The following is a 20,504-nucleotide window of genomic DNA, read 5'->3' on the forward strand; positions in this document are numbered from 1 at the left end:
GGCAGAGAACTAGTAGTAGTCAACTCGTTACTCCGTATGCTGCCCGTGTAGTAACTAATATTGCTTTTTGAGGCCGCTGCCGTCGGTTATATCCACCGCTTCGAGGGGCTCAACCTCCCGCGAGGACATCGAATAAGCGGCCTGCAGATGCGCAGGAGTCTGTCAGACGGCCAGAGGACCAGATAACCAGCTAGTTATTGCGCGTGTCTGCCTCATGGCGACGGCGATGCAAGACTTGCACAGCTAACTAACCAGCAAGCGACGTCGACTGCCAGCCCCAGCGAACGATGTCCCAACCGCCGCCGCCGCCGCAACCACGCACCAGAAAGGTGACCACTCGCTCGCGCAACGGATGCTGGACCTGTCGGGCGCGGCGCAAGAAGTGCGATGAGAAGCGGCCGTTCTGCACTCCATGCGAGCGCAAGTCGTTGCAGTGTAGCGGATACGGGCCACGCCTGAAATGGGGCAACGGGGTCGCCTCGCGGGGGTACCTGATGGGCTCTGCCATTCCTGTGCATCCCAAGGACGCGCCGCCGGCAGCGAGCATCTCCTCGTCGTCTGCGTCTTCGTCTGCGCTGCTGGCTCAGGGGGGCCAGGCGGCGGCCGCAGGGAGCGCGGGCTCTGGCGGGAAGCAGAAGAGTCCCCCCAGGGGCAGCCCGACGGCCAACATAGGCTCGCTCTCGGAGTGCCTGGGAGTGCTGAACTTCTCAGCGCCGCCGACGCAGACGCCGACCAGGACGAAGGCGAAGGCGAAGACAAAGTCCGTCTCGAACGCTTCTCTCTCGCCGGAGATCAGGCCAGGGAAGACGCAGACGCCGACTCCTGTTGCCCCTACGGCTGCTGCTGGTGCTGCTGCTGGTACTGCTGGGGGCATCTCTTCGTCGCCTGTTGAGAGCTCCCCTTCCGTGGCTACGACGTCGAACTCGCTGGTGACAGCCCTGCCATTGAGTCCCTTTGACGAAGAGATATTCGAAGAATGTGCGTTTATCACTCCTCTATACTACATACCCCCTGATAACTAGTGCTCAAAACTGACATGCGGAAATAGTCAAAGAATGGGGGTCTCAGTATCTGGCGGAGGCCGGACAGTCCCCCCTGGGCGATATTCTTGCCTTCTGCTGCGAGTCCAGGTCGTTGGTGGCCAACTGTCTCATGTTTCAACTGACCCTGCACCCGGAGCACGAGGACAAGTTCGAGGAATACTATGCAAAGTGCCTCAGGCTCTTCCGCGAGGACGTCTGTGATACCAAGGCTGCCATGAAAGACGCTACCCTTATTGCTGGGATATTACTCTGCTCTACGGGAGTATGTTGGCAATTCTTCCCCCTTAACTACTGCCTAAGAATTCATTTAGTTAACATATTCTAGATGAACCGATGCATGAAATGGACCGTCCATCTCAATGGCCTTTACTCCATTATCCAATGCAGAAACGCGGTATCCGCTCCTAGTCCCATCAGCTCCGAGATCCTGGACAGCATTGGCTTCTTCGACCTGCCTACACATGTCCTGGGCCGGGCAACCAAACCGCTGCATATCTGGCGTGACTACTGCCGCGGTAAAGGCGGGATAGAACCCAATAGCAATATTCCCTTCAGCCTGATAGACCTTCTTTCCATGGTCGGCCAGCCAGGAGTCGAGATGCAGCTCTGGACGTGGCAGTGGGACAACAACAGCAGCAGCAGCAGCAGCAGCAGCAGCAGTAGCCCCGGTAGAAACGCCCATCCGCCCAGCCTATTGACTCGTCTGGCATGGGATGCCACTCGTCTGGCGGGGATCATCTCCTCGAGAGAATACAAGTTACTCAACTACGCCCAGACCGCAGACCTATCCCCTTCAAACCCATATCAACCTACCCAGAGCGATGACGGCTGTCCAGCTACCCCGTTCCTGGTTGAAGGCATCCTTTCCAACCTTACTACCATCCTCACCACCGAGTCACAGCACCAACATCACCAACATCAACCTCCGCAGGAGGTGTGCGAGGTTCTAAATCTTTTACTCTACCCTGCCTTTGTTGCCGGAAGCCAACATACCTTGCTCACACCTCTGCATAAACAGCGAATCGAGGCATTCTGGCAGGAATTATTTCCCGACATGGGCGCTGACGGGCCTGGGATGCCGCATCTTCAGGTTCCCCTGGACATTCTGCGCGATCTATGGAGAGATGCTAGAGGAAGGACGGTGGATATGATTGCTAAAGAACGAGGAGTAGAAATAGGACTGTTCTGATGGGTCTTTTGTAGCCATATTGAATGGTATTATGCTAGATTGAATGCTGATGCTTGTATATGGTGTTGGTATTTGAGGAATATATTAATAAATCTTTTTAGATTTTTTAATTTAGTAACTATTATTATTATTAGTATTCTGTTCTATTCTATTTTAGATTTAATTGTTTTATCTTCCAGTACGGAGTAATTATTTAAATAGCATTATTTTACTATTCCAATACATAATATGGACATATTGTAGATGCCTCAGTCATGTGATATTACCTAATAGATCACGCTCTCGTATCAACATTCTCCCGATAAGTCGATGATAAGGGAGAGGAATTACATCATTTAGTTATCTCTCGTTCTCTCTCATTCTCTAGCCTGCTTCAACGTAGAGAGCACTAACAACTCCTGTATGATATTACTGCTACATCCGTCAAACGCGTGTTTATCATACCTAGCTATGTCTAAAACCACCCCCCTTTTACCGGCGGAGTCGGCTGGCGATGAAGAGGTCGCGTGGGCTTCTACGAGCCCCAACTCTCACACAAAAGCTGCCTCCAAGAGCTCTGAGACAAATGCCGCCTCCGAAAGCTCAGAGACAAATGCCGCCTCCGAAAGTTCTGGCAAGGCAGACTCAAAACTTCGTCCAAAGATAGACCGCAACTACTTGAAAACACTAGATAGCAAGGCATTGGGTGCTTACTTCAGAGCTATGTCCGATGAAGAATTGGAAGAGCTTTTCAAAACGTCCAACGCGCCGCGTAAGTTATCTCTCATTATCTTAGAATTTTAACTAATGTATTTCTATAGTTCATAAAGGTCCTTCCATACCATACGATGACTCCGCTGATATTGCCTATGAGCAGGGGAAGCCACTCCCAACCCCAGATTTCAGCTCCGATACTACTGAATCCCGTCCTCCTCGTTTACCGCAGTGATCCTTCCGTCTACCATGCTTGAACCACCGTCTGCTATATTGACTACATGCAGGCCAAGGCAGAACTAGAAAAACGACCACCTTCAGATCTTACTCAGCTATGGCAACACGGTGATGGACTCTGCACCTCATTTCGCCGTCTTTGTTGCAAACAACATTGATGCCAATTTCTCCTTTCAGGACCTGCAAGGTTATCATCGAGCTGCATTAAGCCCGGACGGCCTAATTATCGACTCAATGGCTCGTAAGCTTTTATCTGGAACCGAGGGCCAAGTGTTATCTGGATATAAAGGAAAGTGGAAGTTTCTGAAATCTCCAACCCTTACGCTAGGTTTCAAAGTAAGTTAGTTATTATACCAGTAGTCTCAATGATGTACCTAGCTAACACAACACAGTCCAACAATCAAGCTACCTTTGACGATTTTAGCCCACTACAAAATCGCGAGGAAGCAATAAGCAATAGTCCGATGTCTGCTCCAGCTTACGTCTAAAAAAGACTTCATCTGTATGTTTCGGTAAGTATTTTCTCCTGTAGTTAGTAAACTAGTCTAATATATGAGTATGGAACGATATCTTCATCCAAACTCCGTTTTAATGGACGAATATGTTTTAATATTTCAACTCGTGTAATAAGCTGGAGTCGTCTGGTATCAAATGAGTGGGTTGAATCAAAGGCAACCTTCAAAGGCATGGGAACTGCGGCATCCAATCTCGATTGTCGAGAATCACTCTTGCATTTTGGAGTGACTGACGGAAGAAGAGAACAATACGAACGTGTATCTAGCGTCATAGAACGTTTGTGGGACGGACGCTTTACTTCAAACGTTTGGGTTTCCGGAGCTCAAGTGAGACCAGACTAAGACACCTACCGGCTTCATTACCTCAGGCTTGGTATTATTATTGTTCAGAGAGTAAATACTTTTGATGGTTCTAGAAGAGATCCGAGCGAAGATATGAATTGAAATATGTCAATAGTCATAGCAATTGCTGTATGGGGAATCAGCTAACTCTCACAACATAAAAGATACTAAAGTGATAACCGAAGTAAGAATCAACATGAATGGGGATAAAAGGGAATCAGAATGTTGTAGTAACGTGTAGTGACGAAATTGTATAAAATCAAGCCCATATCAATTTTCCGGCTTGTGTTTCCATGGGGGTCTGTGTTTTTTTTTTGTATCTTTTTTTTTTTTTCGCGTGGCTTTCTTATTCCAATGTGCGTTAAATGTCGGATGTCTAGAGATTGCCCTGGTGGAAGAGAGCAATGGTAGAGCAGAAGTTGCTTCTATTCTCCTTCTGAGGGACCAGTCCCTTGCCGCCCGAGGTGATCATGTTAGTGCTGGCCTTGGTGCTGACGCCGTACAAGTAGGTCTCGGAGCAAAGCACTTCGATCATGTTGAGCTGGCAGGATTCGGTCTTGAGGCATTCTTGCTTGTAGTTCTCGAAGAAGCTGTAGAGGCCGCCTCCGAAGAGGAAGACATCGGTGGAGTTGAGGATGCGGAGACCCCATGCCTTCTTGCAGGCAGCGGTGGTGCAGTCACCGAAGGTCGGGTCGTTGTATTTGGTGTCAGGGGCGAAGGGAACCAGGGCGTCTGGGTTGGATTGGTAGTATCTGGTTGCATGTTAGTAACTAAAAAAGCCTGAGACATTGAGACATAAAGGGGAGAGAAGAAAGAGAAAAACTTACGGAGTCTCGGTCTGGATCAAGGCCATGTAGACGTTCTTTGCGTTCTGGATTTGGTAGTTGTAGAGCGTGTTGTGCTCCGAAGCAGTTCCGTACATCCAGACTGCGCCAGAACTCTCGATCAAGGCACCTCGTCCGTTGTAGATGTTGATCTGGCCATGGTCAGCCAGGTCAAGTTCATGGTCGGATACCCACAACCAGGTGTTCTCGAGGTAAGCAGAGGCAGTCTTGGTGATGTGCAGGAGCATGAAGGCGCCGAAGCACTTGGGGTCAGGGGTAGTAGTAGTGTTGGGCGTCTTAGCGCAGGTGTTGCTCTGCAGCTGGGTTCCAGCGAAGCCACCGACTCTGAAGTGAACATCCCACATTCCAACGGAGCCCTGAGTCTCCTCAGCGACGTTCCATTCGACGAGGATACAGCCAGGAGCAGAACCCTGGGTGGTAACAATGAGCTCAGACAGCTCAACATTTCCCTTGTCACCTGGCTGACCGACCTGGAGCATGGGAATGGGGTTCTTCATGTCAGAGAAGGCCTTGCCGGTGGCCATCAACATCGGCCAGATTTCTCCAGTGATCTTGATGTTCTTGGGCACCTTGATGGTGGAGGTGATGAGGTAGGCACCATGGTCGAAGTAGACGATCTGGTCGGCAGTGGCCTTGTCAAGAACAGCTTGGATGGCCTTGGTGTCGTCTGTCTTGCCATCACCCTTGGCTCCGGCACTCTTGACACTGAGGAACTTGTCGGCGGAGACGTTCTCGTACTGTGGCTTTGCGCGCTCAAAGACCTTGCCGGACTTGTCGAGCAAGATGGCTGGCTTGCTGGGCTGGGGAAGAGCAGTCTGAACACGGGCCTTGGTCACAGGAGCCGATGGACAGGCGGTAGGGCCACCGGTTGGTGAGGGAGAAGGGGTTGAAGGGGCGGTGCCAGTAGTGCCGGATGGGACTCCGCCAGTTGGTACTCTGGTCGGGACGTTGGATGGCTCAGTGGTTGGCACTCTAGTTGGTTCGCCAGTCTCTGGGATTGGATATGGCGGAGCAGTAGACTGAGCCGGTGGCTGTGGAGCTGGAGCAGGGCAGTCATCACGGCGAGCTACGTCTGGCTTAGCCTGAACCTGCGGGGGGAGTCTCTTTGCCTTGGAGCCAGATCCAGCAGTCCAAGCGTTGCCCTGAACCCAGTGTTTGATGACGGAGCCTCCACCAACGATGGAGCTGCCCTGAAGACTGGTGACTGCGTCTGTGGAGCCAGTGAAGTCGACGTTGTCGAGGATCAAGGTGCCGCCAGACTCGGGGACACTCTCAGCGTTGAAGGAGGTGACGACACCCTTGGGGGTGTTCTTGATCTTGCTGTCGAGGATCATGACAGAGCCGACAGTCTGGTTGAATCCTCCGTTGGACATGTTCAAAGCGACACCGCAGTCGTTGACGGACAGAGACTTGAAGGTCCAGGCCCAGTTCCAGTTCATGAAGATGGCAGTGTTGCAGTTGTTGAAGGTCAGGTTGCGAGTGGTGAACTGCTGGTTGCCGAAGAAAGCACCGTAGTTACCGCCGTTGAAGACAAGGTCGGTCATGAAGCCACCGGAGCCGTTGTCCATGAAGATACCGATCTGCTTGTTGGCGTCTCCGCCGCCCTTGACCATCTCGAAGCGGATGTTCTGCAAGCTGGAGGCCTGGGCAACCTGCCAGTGGATGCAGGCTCCCTTGCTCTTGTCGAGACCGGTCAGGTCGATAACGAGGTTGCGGATGCCACGGAAGAAGTTGTTCTGGTTGGTGTACCAGTTGCTGCCGTCGTTCTCGTAGGGGTCGGAGTCAATGACAGCGATTCCCTCGAACGAAGGGGCGGCCTTGATGACGGGCATGTTGAGGGCATCTCCCACGATCTGGGTATAGTAGTACTGGATGATCGGCTTGGAGACGACATAGGTGCCCGGCGGGAAGTAGACAAGAGCCGGAGTAGTCGTGGAAGAGTCACAGCCCTTTCCACAGCGGCTTCCAGAGGAGATGGCCATGTTGATAGCGGCCGTGTCGTCAGAGCTCCCGTCACCTATCCACTGTTAGTATATATATAGAGTAAACAAAGATAAACAATCCGCCGGACCACTCCAGAGAACTTACCCTTTGCGCCAAAGTCCTTGACATTGCGGAAGACCTTGTAGCCGGCACCACCGCCGTTGAAGGGGGCGATTCCCTGGCGCTTGATAGAGCTGAGCCAGTAGCTGGATGCCTGGGTGTTGGGCGTCTGGTACTGGGGGGTCGGGACAGCACCGGCAGGCGAGAAGAGGCCGACGAGGACGAGCAGAAGCTGGCCCAGCAACAGGCTGGAGACCAAGCCTCGAGCCATGATGGATCCGGAGGTATCAGACGGTTGTCTCTCGGTAGATTCTTATGTATTTGCTGTAGTTTGTGTGGTTGTAGTTGTTCTTGGTTGGTAGATGCAGCTTCAGTGGCCAGCACAGAGCTCTAGCACCCCTTTTTATATATGTATATTTTTGACAGCAGAAGGAAGGAAACAGAAGCTGAGAGAATGAATGGCACGACCTGTGGTATTCAGTCAATATCAAGTCAAGTCAATTGACCAAGGAGTGACTGCGACTGTGCGAGGTGCGCCTATTAAAAGGAGTGTGTGTGTTGTATGTGGATTGCGCGCCAACAATAGGAGGAATTTCCCTTCATTCACAGCAACAAATCCACAACAAAGGGGAGAAAAAGGGAGGAAGAGAGCGACAGAAGGGCAGAGACTGAGGAGAGGAATAAACACGAAGAAGACGAAGGCGAATGCAAATGAAGAATGAGAAACGTCACGAATATATGAAGCCAGCGCCCTTCATTATTAGCTCGACGGCCGCCCTGGGCGCCAGACCGCGAGGTACCGATGTATGTACCTGATACAGCCAGCCAGGGCCGGGGCAGCAGAGACAGGGAACAGGGGCGCAAAAGAAAAGAAACGAGAGGCGAGAGAGCTGGGGAATCATACACTGCGGGAACCAACTCGAAATAATAAGATTGATATGCTATGTTTATGCGCCCAACCAGCGGCCGCTCAGCGCCGTTCGTTCCACTCGGTCCAGGGCGTAGGTTAAGCTCAAGGGCCGCTCAGGGGCTCAGCAGCCAGTCGTTGGCAGTGGCCTTCGCGCAAGGGAAACACGGCCGCGTTTCAGCCGGGGGAGGCAAGATGAGGATGGGCGTCTAGATGCCTATCAATTCGGTGCGAAGAGCCGGAGATGTCGAGGGGACTTTTTTGGTCGTTCTGCTCGACGGTTGTTGCGTTTCAGCAAGGCCAGCCAGACGGAGCAGACGGGAGACGGGGAGGGCGAGCGGGCGTCTATTATAGACAGGCAGGCAGGCAGGCTCGCTGTGCAGAGAAGAGGACGATGTCTGCTTGAGGTCTGCCTGCTTTCGATCTGATGATGAGCCAGTATCTACGGAGTATTGGATGGTGACCGGCACCCACACACCCTCCATGCGTGTCCAACATGTTTATTTCAGTTAACAGTGGCGGGCCATATGGCAACCCGTTCGCATGGCCAGGGGGCATGGAGAGGACGGCCAGACGGCAAAGACGGGGGGCATGACCTAGTCATCTTGTGCATTCGGACACATCAGAAGGGGGAAACACTTGAGGCCATTTTACGCGCCTTCATCTTAATCCGCTTGCATGAAGGGGATCAGATACGCGCCCTCTCCGCCAGCCAGAATCCCTGTTTCCCATGTCTATTCGTTTACTTACGACGGGCGGGAAGCAACCTGGGACCTGGGGCCGAAAGATGAAATATTATTATTATTTTGTCCAAGAAAGGAAGAATTAATGATCACCAACTAGGGACGACGGTGATAGGCATCATTGAACCAAGGGCCGAAGGGAATGCCCGAAGGCTTGCATCACTCGCATTCCGCAACGCCAGCCCGCTTTCAGCTCGCAGACTAGCAGACAACCAGACGAACGGACTGTGACTAGTGAGCTAGCGAGCCAGCTAACTCTCGGCCAGGGGTTGGCTAACTGGTGGTGGAGGGACCCTTCTGACCTGTCGATCCGCTGCACGGCGCTGCTAGTCTGATATCAAGGCGCAGAGCCAACCCAAGATAGACTCGCACTCGGCCAACAGCAGAAACTCCTGCTCCTGGTTCCGAGACGGGCATCTCCATGGGCCTGCTCCATAGCTAGCTACCACGGAGGGTTCGTTGCTATTTTCTGCAGGGCCTGTCGGATGATGTACCCTCAGCCTTCCCTCCGGCATGCATCTTGGGTGCTGCTGGACGCTGGAGATATCGACGGTGGAGGCTCGACTACGCAAAATGTGCGACCCCAGGCGAGTTCCATGGCAAGGGAGAAAGGCAGTTGACCACGCTCCCACCCACACTCCCCGTCCACATGGCTGTCATGTTATCGTCTGGAGTACTTCATGAGCCGTCTCCCTCGTCGAGCCCGGTGGTCATGGGCAGAGCTTACTCCGCGGCCGGTGTGGTTGCACAGCTTAGGGTTGACGATGCAAGATGGTAGGACGGGCGCCGATATAGTTGAGTTAATCAATCAATTAATATAGCAACCGTGCATGGGGGGGGGACAAGATGATGGGTAGATGCTACACTGGCACCGGTTTGGTCATCACCTTTCTCTTTGCTTCTTGTTTACTTATTGATCGATGTATGCCGTTTGATTGCTGCATAATAACCGAGCAGTTTCGCTTCCCATCATCATCACCCATCGCCATCACCGCCTAGCCAAGTCCTCCGCCTCTGGCTGTGAATCATGATACGAGAGCCCAAGGATCTTGTCAGCTACTCTAACCTGACTTGTTAAGCATGTGCGCGGATGTACCGGGCTCTCATGACGATGTCTGTGATGATGACAGCGCGGAGAAAAGGGGGAGGGGGGGTCAACCCCGGCGAGCAAGCTGGATGTTCAACTTGCCGACCGACTTTACCAGTCGTACATTGCAAGAATATCCCGGCATGAATGCCATGATTATTAACAAAAGACGGAAGACCTTCATTGCCGTGAAACTGCAGCGAAATGATATCTAACATCCTGTGTCCTGCTTTGCCTTTTCAACAGCCTGTGCAAGGCGCTGGACTCCTTCCTCCAGCATATCTTCGTCCACGTACGCCAGACAGATACGCACAAAGTCGTCCAGCGGCCCGTCGGCGTCTGCATAGTCATAGTCTGGCTTTGCGCCTTCACCAGTGACCTTGCTTCCTTCTCCAGCGGCAATCCGTAGATTCAGCTCCTCTGCAGCAATCCTGGTCACACGATTTGCTGAGATGCCTGGAGGAAGGCGGAGCCAGAAGAAGTAACCGCCTGAAATCTCACTAGGCATTATCTTGTCGCTGCTACCAGATGGTGGTGACGGGGCAAGGGGTTTGGTGAAGGTTATACCAAGGGGGTGGAGATGCTTTTCGATTGCGGCGCGCAGGATGTGGTACCGTTTCGAGTATGCTGGACAAAGCACCTCTGGGATATACGACTGGATGAAGCCGGAGGAGAGGAGCTGGCAGATGAAGGTAGACGTCAACTGTGAGGGAGCGCCGCCAGAACGTGTCGAGCCTCTGTGATTCTCTCCGCGGTTAGTCTTGTCGGATGTTGTCGGCAGTGATGAATTAATATCCAGGTAGTGAAAGTTCAACTTACGTCTGTCCAACGCCATATACAAACTTCTCCGTCCCTTCAACCCACCCAACTCGACATCCAGGGCCGAGAAGTTTGCTAAAGCTCCCGTTACTCATACAATGTCCGAACTCGTCCCTTGGCCCGCCGTCCAGGAAACGATCGATGTCAACCAGACGTGGTGCAACGGCAGTCGTAAGCTGTGGTTGCGTGCATGACGGATCGATGTGCCACTGTAGAAAGTCGTAGACGTCGTCCGTCACCACCAGTGCGTCATACTGTCGAGCGAGACGGACAAGCTGCGTACGTCGGCGGACGGACATGATTCTAGATGACGGATTGGCGAAGGTAGGAACTGCATAGATAATATGCTTATATATCTTCCTCCATGGGCGTGGGGGCTTCAATTTCTGTCTGATTGTCAGCACTCATTATTGTCAAAGCAAGAAGGCAGGCTATATACGTAGCTAACGTACCGGCTCCAGATTCCCGTCTGCCACTGCCCGTTCCTCGCTCTTCTTCAGCTCCCTCTCGAGAAAGCCAACGTCAATACCCTCGGCATCCTCCCTGACGGCTCTCAGCTTGTCTCCGAACCCAGCATCATCGAACATGCCACAGGCAAGATAATATGTCGGCGACACCAGCCATACGTTCCGCGTATACACTGGGTCAGAAAACACCTGCAGCACGCAGGCCAAGTTCTGACTGGCGCCGCCAGATATCGCTATCCGACCAGCATCCACGGCTTCCTGTGGCTGGTAGAAGGCCGTCAGCCATCTTGCTATCTCGGCACGCAGCGAGGGATCTCCTTCATCCGGGCCGTAGCCTAGGGCGGGCTCCGAGAGTGCCGGCGAGTTCAGGACGGCCTTGGATGCTTCTGACAGGACTGCCGTGGGGTGTAGCGAGGGATGCGGCCAGCCCCGGGACAGATTGATGGGCCGTTGAGTGAAGCGGACTGTCATTGTCGTTGTAACCGTTCAAGCTATATCTTTCTTGTTTTGCTACACTCTGGTAGCTGCTCTCGATGGTTGGTCTCTGGCTCTGGAGTAGTTATGGATTATGGATGCGGCGCGGGGCGCGAGGCGAACCATGTCTCTGCAGCCGGCCTGAACAAGGTTCCGTGGTCCAATTCTATCATTCCTCGCCTTCAGGGGTAGCAATCGGCAGTCCTATCGGGCATAGTAATATCGATATACGGTTCCTGCTCCGAGATGCAGCTAATGCATGTCCCTAGCTAGAATGAGTGTGTTAGCACTGGTACGACTTCATCATGACATCACCACCTACCAGTGCCTCTATATCCAGTCCCTCAAGCACTCCAACCTGCCTATAGATCTTCTCTAGGCCTCTTCTCAGGTAGCCGGCGCAGTATCTGCCCTTCGCTTCAATCTATCACCGTCCTTGGGTTGTCTTCGTTTCGTCTGATGTCGCCGTCGTCGAGTTAGTTATTGAACTCTCCACTTCTCGTCTATAAGAAACACACAGAGGAAGCCATCACATGACAAGATCGCATTGATGGTTTAGTGGTAAAATCCGTCGTTGCCATCGACGGGCCCCGGGTTCGATTCCCGGTCGATGCACTTTTTTTGCCTCTTCATTTTGTTCTTCTTCTCTTTCTTTTTACTGGCATCTCTCTCTAGAAGTCCTACGGCGTATTTCGTCTATCGATTTGCACTGTTGGCGCTCTTGAGGATCTCCTGCAAGGAGTATCACGTGCATATGCAGGTTTCTCGTTCTTTTTCTCCGTTGAAACTCGAGCTGTGCATTTACAAGCAGGCAAGCAGAAGCTGTGAAACAAGGAGAAACATGCAGAGTGTCATGAATAAATAGCTAGTTGGCGGCTATTCTAGTTCATCTCTCTCTGCTCTGTCTACGCTGTTTTGCTGTAGGAGAAGCAAAGGCCAGTTGGGCTATTTAGGGCTTAGGTCTAGGGCTAGGTAGTTGGGGGTGCCGAAAAGGGGAAATACATATTTTTGTCATCATAATGGGGCCATTGATTAATCGATCTATAGCAGTAGCAGGTAAAGGAGATTAAGAGGATGCAGTGAGACCTGCTGATAGTGATCAGTAATAATTATGGCGATTCTCTGTGATCTCGGCTATCAATATAGGTCCGCTGATATTATTTATATCTGTAAAGATCTTAAACAAAGTTTGCCTTAACATATAACATAATGCTGTTAAGAATGAGCTCAAAATACCCACCGAGATCTCCATTGGATAGCCAACTTTCAGAGCCAACTCTTCCCAGGTTACTCCTCTTCACTCCATTTCCGGCATTTCCATCACCTCTGTGAATTAGGTTAATTTTTCCATATACCGTAAGTCAAGAGATGAACGTGCCGAGGCCAAGCACAAGTTCTGTGAACATCAACGGCTTATCAGTGAGCTCTCCCTATACGTGAGTTCGATAAACCCTCACCGGCTTGGTATATCCCGTTACCTCCAATTTGACATAGCTTATTTCCAATAAATATTGATGTCAAAGTGGCAATTTATGCAAGTAATATGCATCACAAGCCAGGCAAAAATAAGCCGATCAGGAGCAATGACCGACATATCGTTCCAGAGTTGCCATCCGATCGTTATGATTGGGAATAATAGGCTATTCCCCACTTTGTCAGATTGACTCTGGATGTGGTCGCAATATGTACCCCAGTAGTACTCCATACTGCACAGGAATCTGTGGTGGCTGGTTTAGTAGAAATCTGCGAATGTGTAATATATTAAATTGACGGGAGTGGCCATGTCTCTGGTAGGGTTATATATTGCGTGTGACAAAATCCCGGCCGCGGAGTAAAAGGAAAAGAAAAGGCATGGTTGAACCATGGTTGTGTAATGCTTCTCGCCCGAAGACAAGAGTAAAATGTCTAAGAAGTGCTTTTTTTTTCCCTTCGTGACCTTGAACAAAAACTGAAGCTGTGTGGCATATCTACTGGTTAGTAGTCAAGTTTGACATCAAAATGGGGTAGGGTATTGTTATGCAAACTCTGCCACTTTCTGGTTGCAGACTTTTTCTGATAAAGGTAACCGTAACATTATATAATCGGGGGCGGGCTTGTGATGGGTAGCTCTTGACACCTCTTGCCGGGGTGAGCGGCAATATTGTCGAGCACAACTGATGGCTGTATCTCGTCGCAGCGCAGAGTCTTTGATTCCAAAGGTGATAGCCGGGTTCTGTGTATTTGTCTCAGAGCTATCTAGACGCGGGGTCGAGCCTGGTCTGTATGTATGTCGTGGACACAGCAGGAGTAAGGGTGGTACGGTACCAATCCGCAGCCTCTGTGCTAGATTCGACTTTTAAACTCATCCGATGTGGCATCAGCGTGTGCAAATAGCTGGACAAGCTGTCCTAGGCAACAGTCCGTGCCTGGTCACGACGATCTTTCTCTGCATGTTTCCGTCAATGTCTAGTGGCGCACACTCCAGCGAGACGCCGTAGCCCTCCGTTTATTCAAATATTGAAGCCTTATGTTGGAATTACGGCCCGACTGCATGTACGTAGGAGGAGCTCTCGATGGCGCCGTTAACAACTCAGCTATACGTGCAGCTTTTAAGATGTGTTTTAACTTCTCTGACTTTCTCTGGCTCATGATTCCCAGGATGGAAGTATGTGCTCCAACTTCCACATTCCAGGATAATTAGGCTGCCTGTTAATGCTGGTCATCCACTCCAGCTCTGACACAGAAGGCAGAAGCAACGAAAACAAAGGTTGTCCATGGCGTCTTCTCCCCGGTCACGAGCCTGGCGGACGTGGAGAGCTGTGATTAGTTGCAGGGGGGTAACATCTGAAGAAAGGTGTTTCGCACTCGAATGCTATCACATGTAGTGCCATAGTAAACTGCGCTACGAGATCCTCATCAGAGACATCTCCCACGTTTAAGTAGCTGCTTGCGATGAGGACAGTCGAAGCCAGGGCTATCGACATTAAATATGCGGTGTATAAAAATGGATAAGTCGGACGGAATATCGTCATCGGCAGCTTACAAATTGCGATCCTTCATAAAATAGCTCTGTGACTAGCGTGGGTGAATTAAAGTAGGGCTAGGGTGGATTACAGGGAGCCCGGCAAAGGGAGATGGAGCCCCTTGTTTGATCTTGTCTTGTCTTGTCTCGCTGTCTCGTGTGGACAGGGTTTGGCACGCAAGGATCGGGGGTTCCTCGTCGGTGGGACTCCAACATGAAAAATGATTTCTCAAGGCCGACGACGGACGTTTTATCGAGGTCGTTTCTTTCCGTTAATTTTCTATCCCTTCGTTATAGGTGTAAATAAATAATGTCAACTGTGAACGGCAAAAGTTAGAGATGCAGTAGAAATAAGCAAAAACAGCCAGCACCCACCATTCAAAGTAAATGCGAAAAAAAAAAAAAGAAACACGGAAATTCTATTCTTAGATGCAAAAGCATGAAATAAAGTGGAAATAAAATATTATACGGACAGCACGTTCTCGGACGACTGGACTGGCTGCCATGCTGGCGGTACTTTGAAGCTAGAGGAGGAGGCCTGTGAGATGTATGTATTCTGTGTAGCTGTCGAGGGAAGGGGATGGAGGGAGACATGTCGACTGGCAGCTGGGGAGATCATGAGACGAGTAGACGAAGGCGTCAGGACAGGCGGAAAACGGAGTCAAGGAGCAGAGCGAACCCCTGCATGGCGCAGAAGGAGATAGATAGAGGGCGGCGGACGGCGGACGGCGGAGAGATGAGGGCGAGGGCGAGGATGAGGCCGAGGGCGAGGAGGAGGTCGAGGTTGAAAAGTGCCGACGTCGATGTTTCGCACCTGATACACGAAAAAGGGAAAAGCTGCCCTTCTGCCACCGCTCGCCGCCTTTTCGGCTTTCAACTCTACTTCGACTTCATCGAAACATCAACAACCAACAACAACATCACTAGAAGACGACAACGCAAGAGGCTGCAGCAAGCAGAAGGCTCCAGACCCCACTGTCACCGCCGCCAGCCAGTGAGATATCAGACTCGCCTGCGCCAGACAAGGCTCAGCAACTCTCGTCCTCTCGTTTTTGTCGTTGGTGCCGCCTGGCTGCTGCGGAGGAGCGAGAAAGCCACGCGAGAGACGAGAACCAAGCAAAACAGCCACTTGCCGGGGCCCTAGGGATACGAGGCCTCTTGTCGTCGTCTCGGACTGGCTCTTGAGGTCATATACGCTTCAGGGCCTGTTTGGTTTGGTCGATCGATCAGCCCGGACTTTACGGAGTGCACACAGGCTCTGCTTGGCTGCTTAGGGGGAGGAAAATACATATAAGCGAGCAAGGGCATCATCCGTCAGATACGAAAGGAGAAAACTTCCCAGAGCCGCATTGACATCAGCTACAAGTTTGCCGGAATACGGACAACCGCTCCAGTCTTTTTATTCCAGCTTAGCCCTCTCCTTTGATCCTTCGGCTGTTCATTCCCGCAGGCGCAGCGACAGGAGCCACTCACAGAGGAATCAAAAATAAGAAATAATAAGGCAAAAGAGAAGAGGAAAAAAAAACTGGGCCTTGTTGCTTTTCTTGGATACGCTACTTGTTTGACTCCTTGGCTGGGGGTGCTTCCATTGCTTGGAAACGCTCAATATTTAGACTCGCCATTCTTCTTTCTTTTTTCCCCTTCTCTTCCCTCTTTCTCGTCTTTAGAAGACCTCGCTTATCCAGGATATCTCAAGCGGAAGAGACGGACCGATCCCTCTTCCTCTTTTTTTCCTCTCAATCAGATATTCACTCGTTTATATATCTTGCCACTCAAAGGGGGAAAAGACGGTGACGAGGAAAGCAAGCAACAACCAAGCAACAAACTAAACTACCAGTGAGGAAAAAGAAGATTCAAAGCCTCAAACGAGATAGCAAACGACGAAGTATACAAGTTACTACGTCAAAACAGAGCCGACATCTGCCCTTGCTATTTCCTCAAGCCTATGTTGCTCTCTGCATACCAACGCTGAAAGATCCTTCACAATGTTGGCAACTCCCTCCAACAATCCCGTTCGCCGCCTCTCTTCGTTCTTCTCGCTGGGCTCGCCGAAACCTGATGATAAACGCTCTCCCACCAAGTCACCTCATTTACAATCCTCCCGTTCATCTTCGCTGCAAACTCCGCCCCTTCGGGATCAACAGCTCGCTGAAGAGACACAGGCATTGAGCCTCAACCCACGGAATGTCTCTGCTCCTGTCCTCGGTGAAAATGCACACCAAAGCTACACTCCTCCACCACGTCTCTCCAGTTTGAACCCAGATCTAGCAGGTCCAGGTTCGCCAGATACTCACAGCCGTAGCCAGAGCTGGAGTGATGCTGTACCGCGATTCAGCAAATCTGGTTCAAGGCCGGGTTCAGGTCTCGGAGTTTCGGGAGTTAACGTCAACCCTAGCCCTGCGACAATAAGCAAGTCCAAAAAGGGCGCTAAGTCGAAGTTGTCCGGCAGTGATGCGTCAAATGGTAAACGGGCTTGGATCGCTGGAACGGAAAACGATATCCCCTATGATATTAGCACTCTACTTGCAGGAGAGAGGGTAAGTCAAGCTCTCTTGGATTATTATAGAACTCTTTTTTTTTTTAAAAAAAAAGTCATTTGTTTGGCTGACTTGAATTAGGTAGCTGATCTCTGGGATGATGCCGGAGATACCTATGTCTACCTCTTCCCTCAAAACTCTGGTCGACCACCTTCATTCAAGGTTGATTCCGCTATTTTCTCTGCATCCGCGTCTCTCACTCTCCTCGCCCGCGGGAATCCGTCTCCTCCTCAATCTACGCGAGGTGGTCAGGGCCGATCCCGAGATCCTAATTCGTCTTCTCCTCCTCTTTCAGCACAAAATGGATCTAGTTATGACGAGGGCTCCGACGGACAGTCGCAGGATGGCTTTCTAGACGACGAATCACCGGAGTTGCACCTATATATGCCCGTACCCCTTACCGGCGATCTTCCCTGCGGCCGAGAGCAGCCTGTCCTTTCTGCTGATGATGTGGATATGCTAGTACTTTTCCGCAATCTGTTTGCCTTCCTTATCGGCCAGGCGTTGATTGCAACGCCACGCACACCGTCTATCTTCAACATCTTCATGGAAGTGTCCGGACTCCTAGATCGTTTTGGGTTCACCAACCTGGACCAGTCAACATTTGGAGAGACTGCCACCAGCAGCTTTGGCTGCTATTGCGATGAGCTGGATTTGATCGATGTCCGTGCTTCGAGGGAACGTGCCTTGGATGCTATCATCCTTGGCGAACGTATGAAGTATCTCCCTCTGTACCAGGAGGGTTTCACTCACGGTGTTGCAGTGCTTGACGATCTAAAGAAGTTCGAGACGAAGTATAATCTTGTTTCTGCAGTCACTCGAAAGAGATTGGAGCGAGGATATCTAGACCTAGACAACAGGATAAGGACCTGTGCTGTCAAGATTGATGAGTTTGAATTCCCTTCTTTGTTCGCTGGTATTGCCAACTCGAACGTCGCAAATGAGGCCAAAGTCATCCGCTTCAAGAACTGGAAGAACGCATACCTCAGCTATCGAAAGAATGTCATGAACTATTACCGCGCTCGTTTCGGCTCATGGCCTCCCAAGGCCAGCAAGAAGACCCAGTTTCAGGAAAGCGGCCTCAACCGCTTGGTCCTTCGAGAGCTTTACCAGGACTTCTGCGATCTCTATGATATGCTTGCCGACCGTACCGATCTCACCACCCGCTCCGCAGACATGACTACCTCCGTCTTTAAGGCTGAAGACTCGAATTCTACCTCTCAAGCACTGCGACAGATCATGTCGGAATATGACCGCAGTACACCACCAGTTCAGCCACCAATTCCCTTTGACATTCCCCGTTTGCCGTCTATCCATTCCATACGACGCAAGCTAGACCCTAAGCGTGAAGCCAAGGAGCGTTCAAAGCGACTTACTACTGGTGAAGTGAACGAGATTCTGGTCTCCAGTTACAACCACGCAAGCATGAAACCGACCCCTTTCCTGGAGAACTTCATGAACTATGAGCGTCGCGTTGGCCACGGTAAATGCGCTGATGAGCTTGCGGATATGCGTTGTGCACAGTGGCTATTCATGTACGCTGTCATACAATCATTGCCAATGCTTGTTGTGGATGCCCCGGATCTCAGGTGTACACATGGGGTGGAATACTTCCTCTGCATACCACCATGGGGTGGATCTCCATGGTGCGCTTCTGACCCAAAGAATGGCAAGAAGTGGTTTGGTGTTGCTGGTGGGTCTGGCGTCGTCAATCTACCATCGGATGTGGTTGCAAATGGCGTCGATGCTGTCTATAGGCGCAGCCACTGTTGGCAGGTTGCCTTGAAGTGGGCAGACGATGGACAGCTGAACTCGTCTGTTATGCTGGACCCTGCTTCACAACAGCCAGAGGAGCCGCAACAACCACCACCGCCTCCTCCTGTTCCGCAGAGCCAGCCACAATCACCGCAGCAGCAATATCAAGCATACCCTCAGTATCCCCCACCTCCACAGCAATACCAATCACCGCAATTCCCTCAGCAACCACCGTATCCAGCACCACAATACCCGCCGCCGCCGCCACAGCAGCAGCAGTATCAGCCATACCCTCAACCATACCAGCAGCCGCAGTATCCTCCGCAACATTACCAACACTACCAACACCCGTCTCTATCTATTTCAACCCCTGATCAGTCTACTGCCGGCTCTCTCCCTCCATCAGGTACCCCGACTGCCTACCCATCACCCAACCAGGCTCAGAACTTCTACCCATTCCCTTACCCGCCACCCCTCTCATCCACCGGCTCCTCTTCAGACAGGCAACCTACGCCACTTCTTACGCCAGGCGATACTACACCTCCTAATCTCCCCATGCTCAATCTCCAGCCACCAAGTGCGTCATTTGGTCGAGGTGCCGGAACCCCAGGCAACCGTTCCTCGATATACATGGGCCTTGAAGCCTTGCCACTACCAGCTGGCGTTAGCCCCGTGGATACATCAGGAAGATCATCGACTCATAACCCTGACGCAAGCTTCGACCATATTCTACAAGGTGTCTCACAGCCTAAGAAGAAGAAGAAATGAAGAAATTGCTTATCAGAAGGTTGAGTTTGGTTGTGTTTCCTTCTTGAATCTTCCATTGGTTGTTTTGTTTTTCTTTTTTCTTTTCCTTGGCTTTTTTTTACTATACATTGTTGGCGCGTACAATTACATTGTTTACTGCTACAGTTCAGTACTGGATGAGATGAGATGAGGATAAAAATGGTTTTAATTTTTAATTATGCATGACACGCGCGCGCACATACAATACGCTCACGCCCCTTATACACTGACATGGAAGCAAGCAGCTGTTCTTATACTATTCTTCCCTGCCCTTGGGCTTTAGATGTTTCTTTCTTTTTCCTTATTTGTTCCTTGGCTGTTTCCTTTCATTGCTTCCTGTTTGTTGCATTTCTGTACTCCATCATCCGCCCGGCGTTGCACAAAAAGCAAAATAAAAACTGCCGAATTGGATAAATAATAGACATACATTATGAATGATATACATACTATGGGAGGTTCTGACAATATAGGTTATGTTTTTTCGGTATGTTCTATTACTTTGATCTGTTTTTACTTCTTGAAAGGAATGTTGTTATATCTCGGATCGTCCTAGCTGGCTTATTAACTTTGGATAGCTTTGTTATTTCTACCGTGTCGTTGATCATCGGCCCCTCAGATATTGAAGCTAACAATTTCCACCGAGGTCTAGTTACTCTCCTTCCTGGCTCATTACGGACAATCGATGAATATCAGTAACACCAACTAGCTAACTACCGGGCCAACACGAGCAACAGTGTTTGCTATTGGCGATCTGAATCCATACATTATGCGCTGTTCATGACATGGACCGCTCCTTTTTGCGGACCTCGAAACTAGTCCGCAGTGATAGCGGCTGTTTCTAAGAAGTCTCAGTATCCCCAGCCTTCTATTTGACTCCACAATCAACAGCCATCTTATCGATGATGTTGTTTTAAATTGCGCCCAATCAACAGCCTCGATTTACAGTTAGCTTCCTATTTAAGCATATGTTACGGATATGCGGAGCTTTGCGCCAGGGCCACTGCAGGATGAACCAGGATTA

The 20,504-nt window shown here is 50.8% G+C and overlaps 5 protein-coding genes and 1 non-coding gene across 6 annotated transcripts; 4 read left to right on the plus strand and 2 right to left on the minus strand.

Annotated features, from left to right (window-relative positions):
- Positions 1 to 494: 494 nt before the first annotated feature.
- ARB_02075 (C6 finger domain protein, putative) lies at positions 495 to 2,232 on the plus strand (the record flags this gene model as incomplete). Its single annotated transcript, XM_003011478.1, has 3 exons — positions 495 to 978; positions 1,049 to 1,305; positions 1,369 to 2,232. 3 exons carry the CDS (start codon positions 495 to 497, stop codon positions 2,230 to 2,232), a joined length of 1,605 nt encoding a protein of 534 aa, XP_003011524.1.
- Positions 2,233 to 2,682: 450 nt separating this feature from the next.
- On the plus strand, positions 2,683 to 3,160 carry ARB_02076 (uncharacterized protein; the record flags this gene model as incomplete). Its single annotated transcript, XM_003011479.1, has 2 exons — positions 2,683 to 2,983; positions 3,033 to 3,160. The coding sequence occupies 2 exons, from the start codon at positions 2,683 to 2,685 to the stop codon at positions 3,158 to 3,160; spliced, it is 429 nt and encodes a 142-aa protein (XP_003011525.1).
- A 1,235-nt stretch (positions 3,161 to 4,395) lies between these two features.
- ARB_02077 (exo-beta-1,3-glucanase, putative) lies at positions 4,396 to 7,178 on the minus strand (the record flags this gene model as incomplete). Its single annotated transcript, XM_003011480.1, has 3 exons — positions 4,396 to 4,771; positions 4,847 to 6,881; positions 6,953 to 7,178. The coding sequence occupies 3 exons, from the start codon at positions 7,176 to 7,178 to the stop codon at positions 4,396 to 4,398; spliced, it is 2,637 nt and encodes an 878-aa protein (XP_003011526.1).
- Positions 7,179 to 9,855: 2,677 nt separating this feature from the next.
- Positions 9,856 to 11,401, minus strand: ARB_02078 (aminotransferase, putative; the record flags this gene model as incomplete). Its single annotated transcript, XM_003011481.1, has 3 exons — positions 9,856 to 10,538; positions 10,561 to 10,849; positions 10,916 to 11,401. The coding sequence occupies 3 exons, from the start codon at positions 11,399 to 11,401 to the stop codon at positions 9,856 to 9,858; spliced, it is 1,458 nt and encodes a 485-aa protein (XP_003011527.1).
- Positions 11,402 to 11,948: 547 nt separating this feature from the next.
- Positions 11,949 to 12,019, plus strand: ARB_02079. The gene has a single exon. It is a non-coding gene; the product is annotated as a tRNA-Gly (tRNA).
- Positions 12,020 to 16,390: 4,371 nt separating this feature from the next.
- Positions 16,391 to 19,465, plus strand: ARB_02080 (uncharacterized protein; the record flags this gene model as incomplete). The annotated part of the gene is made up of 2 exons (XM_003011482.1): positions 16,391 to 16,942; positions 17,024 to 19,465. 2 exons carry the CDS (start codon positions 16,391 to 16,393, stop codon positions 19,463 to 19,465), a joined length of 2,994 nt encoding a protein of 997 aa, XP_003011528.1.
- Positions 19,466 to 20,504: the final 1,039 nt, after the last annotated feature.

Source organism: Trichophyton benhamiae (assembly GCF_000151125.1).
Source record: "Trichophyton benhamiae CBS 112371 chromosome Unknown Abenha-G-c-31b08.f1, whole genome shotgun sequence".
Lineage (NCBI taxonomy): Eukaryota > Fungi > Ascomycota > Eurotiomycetes > Onygenales > Arthrodermataceae > Trichophyton > Trichophyton benhamiae.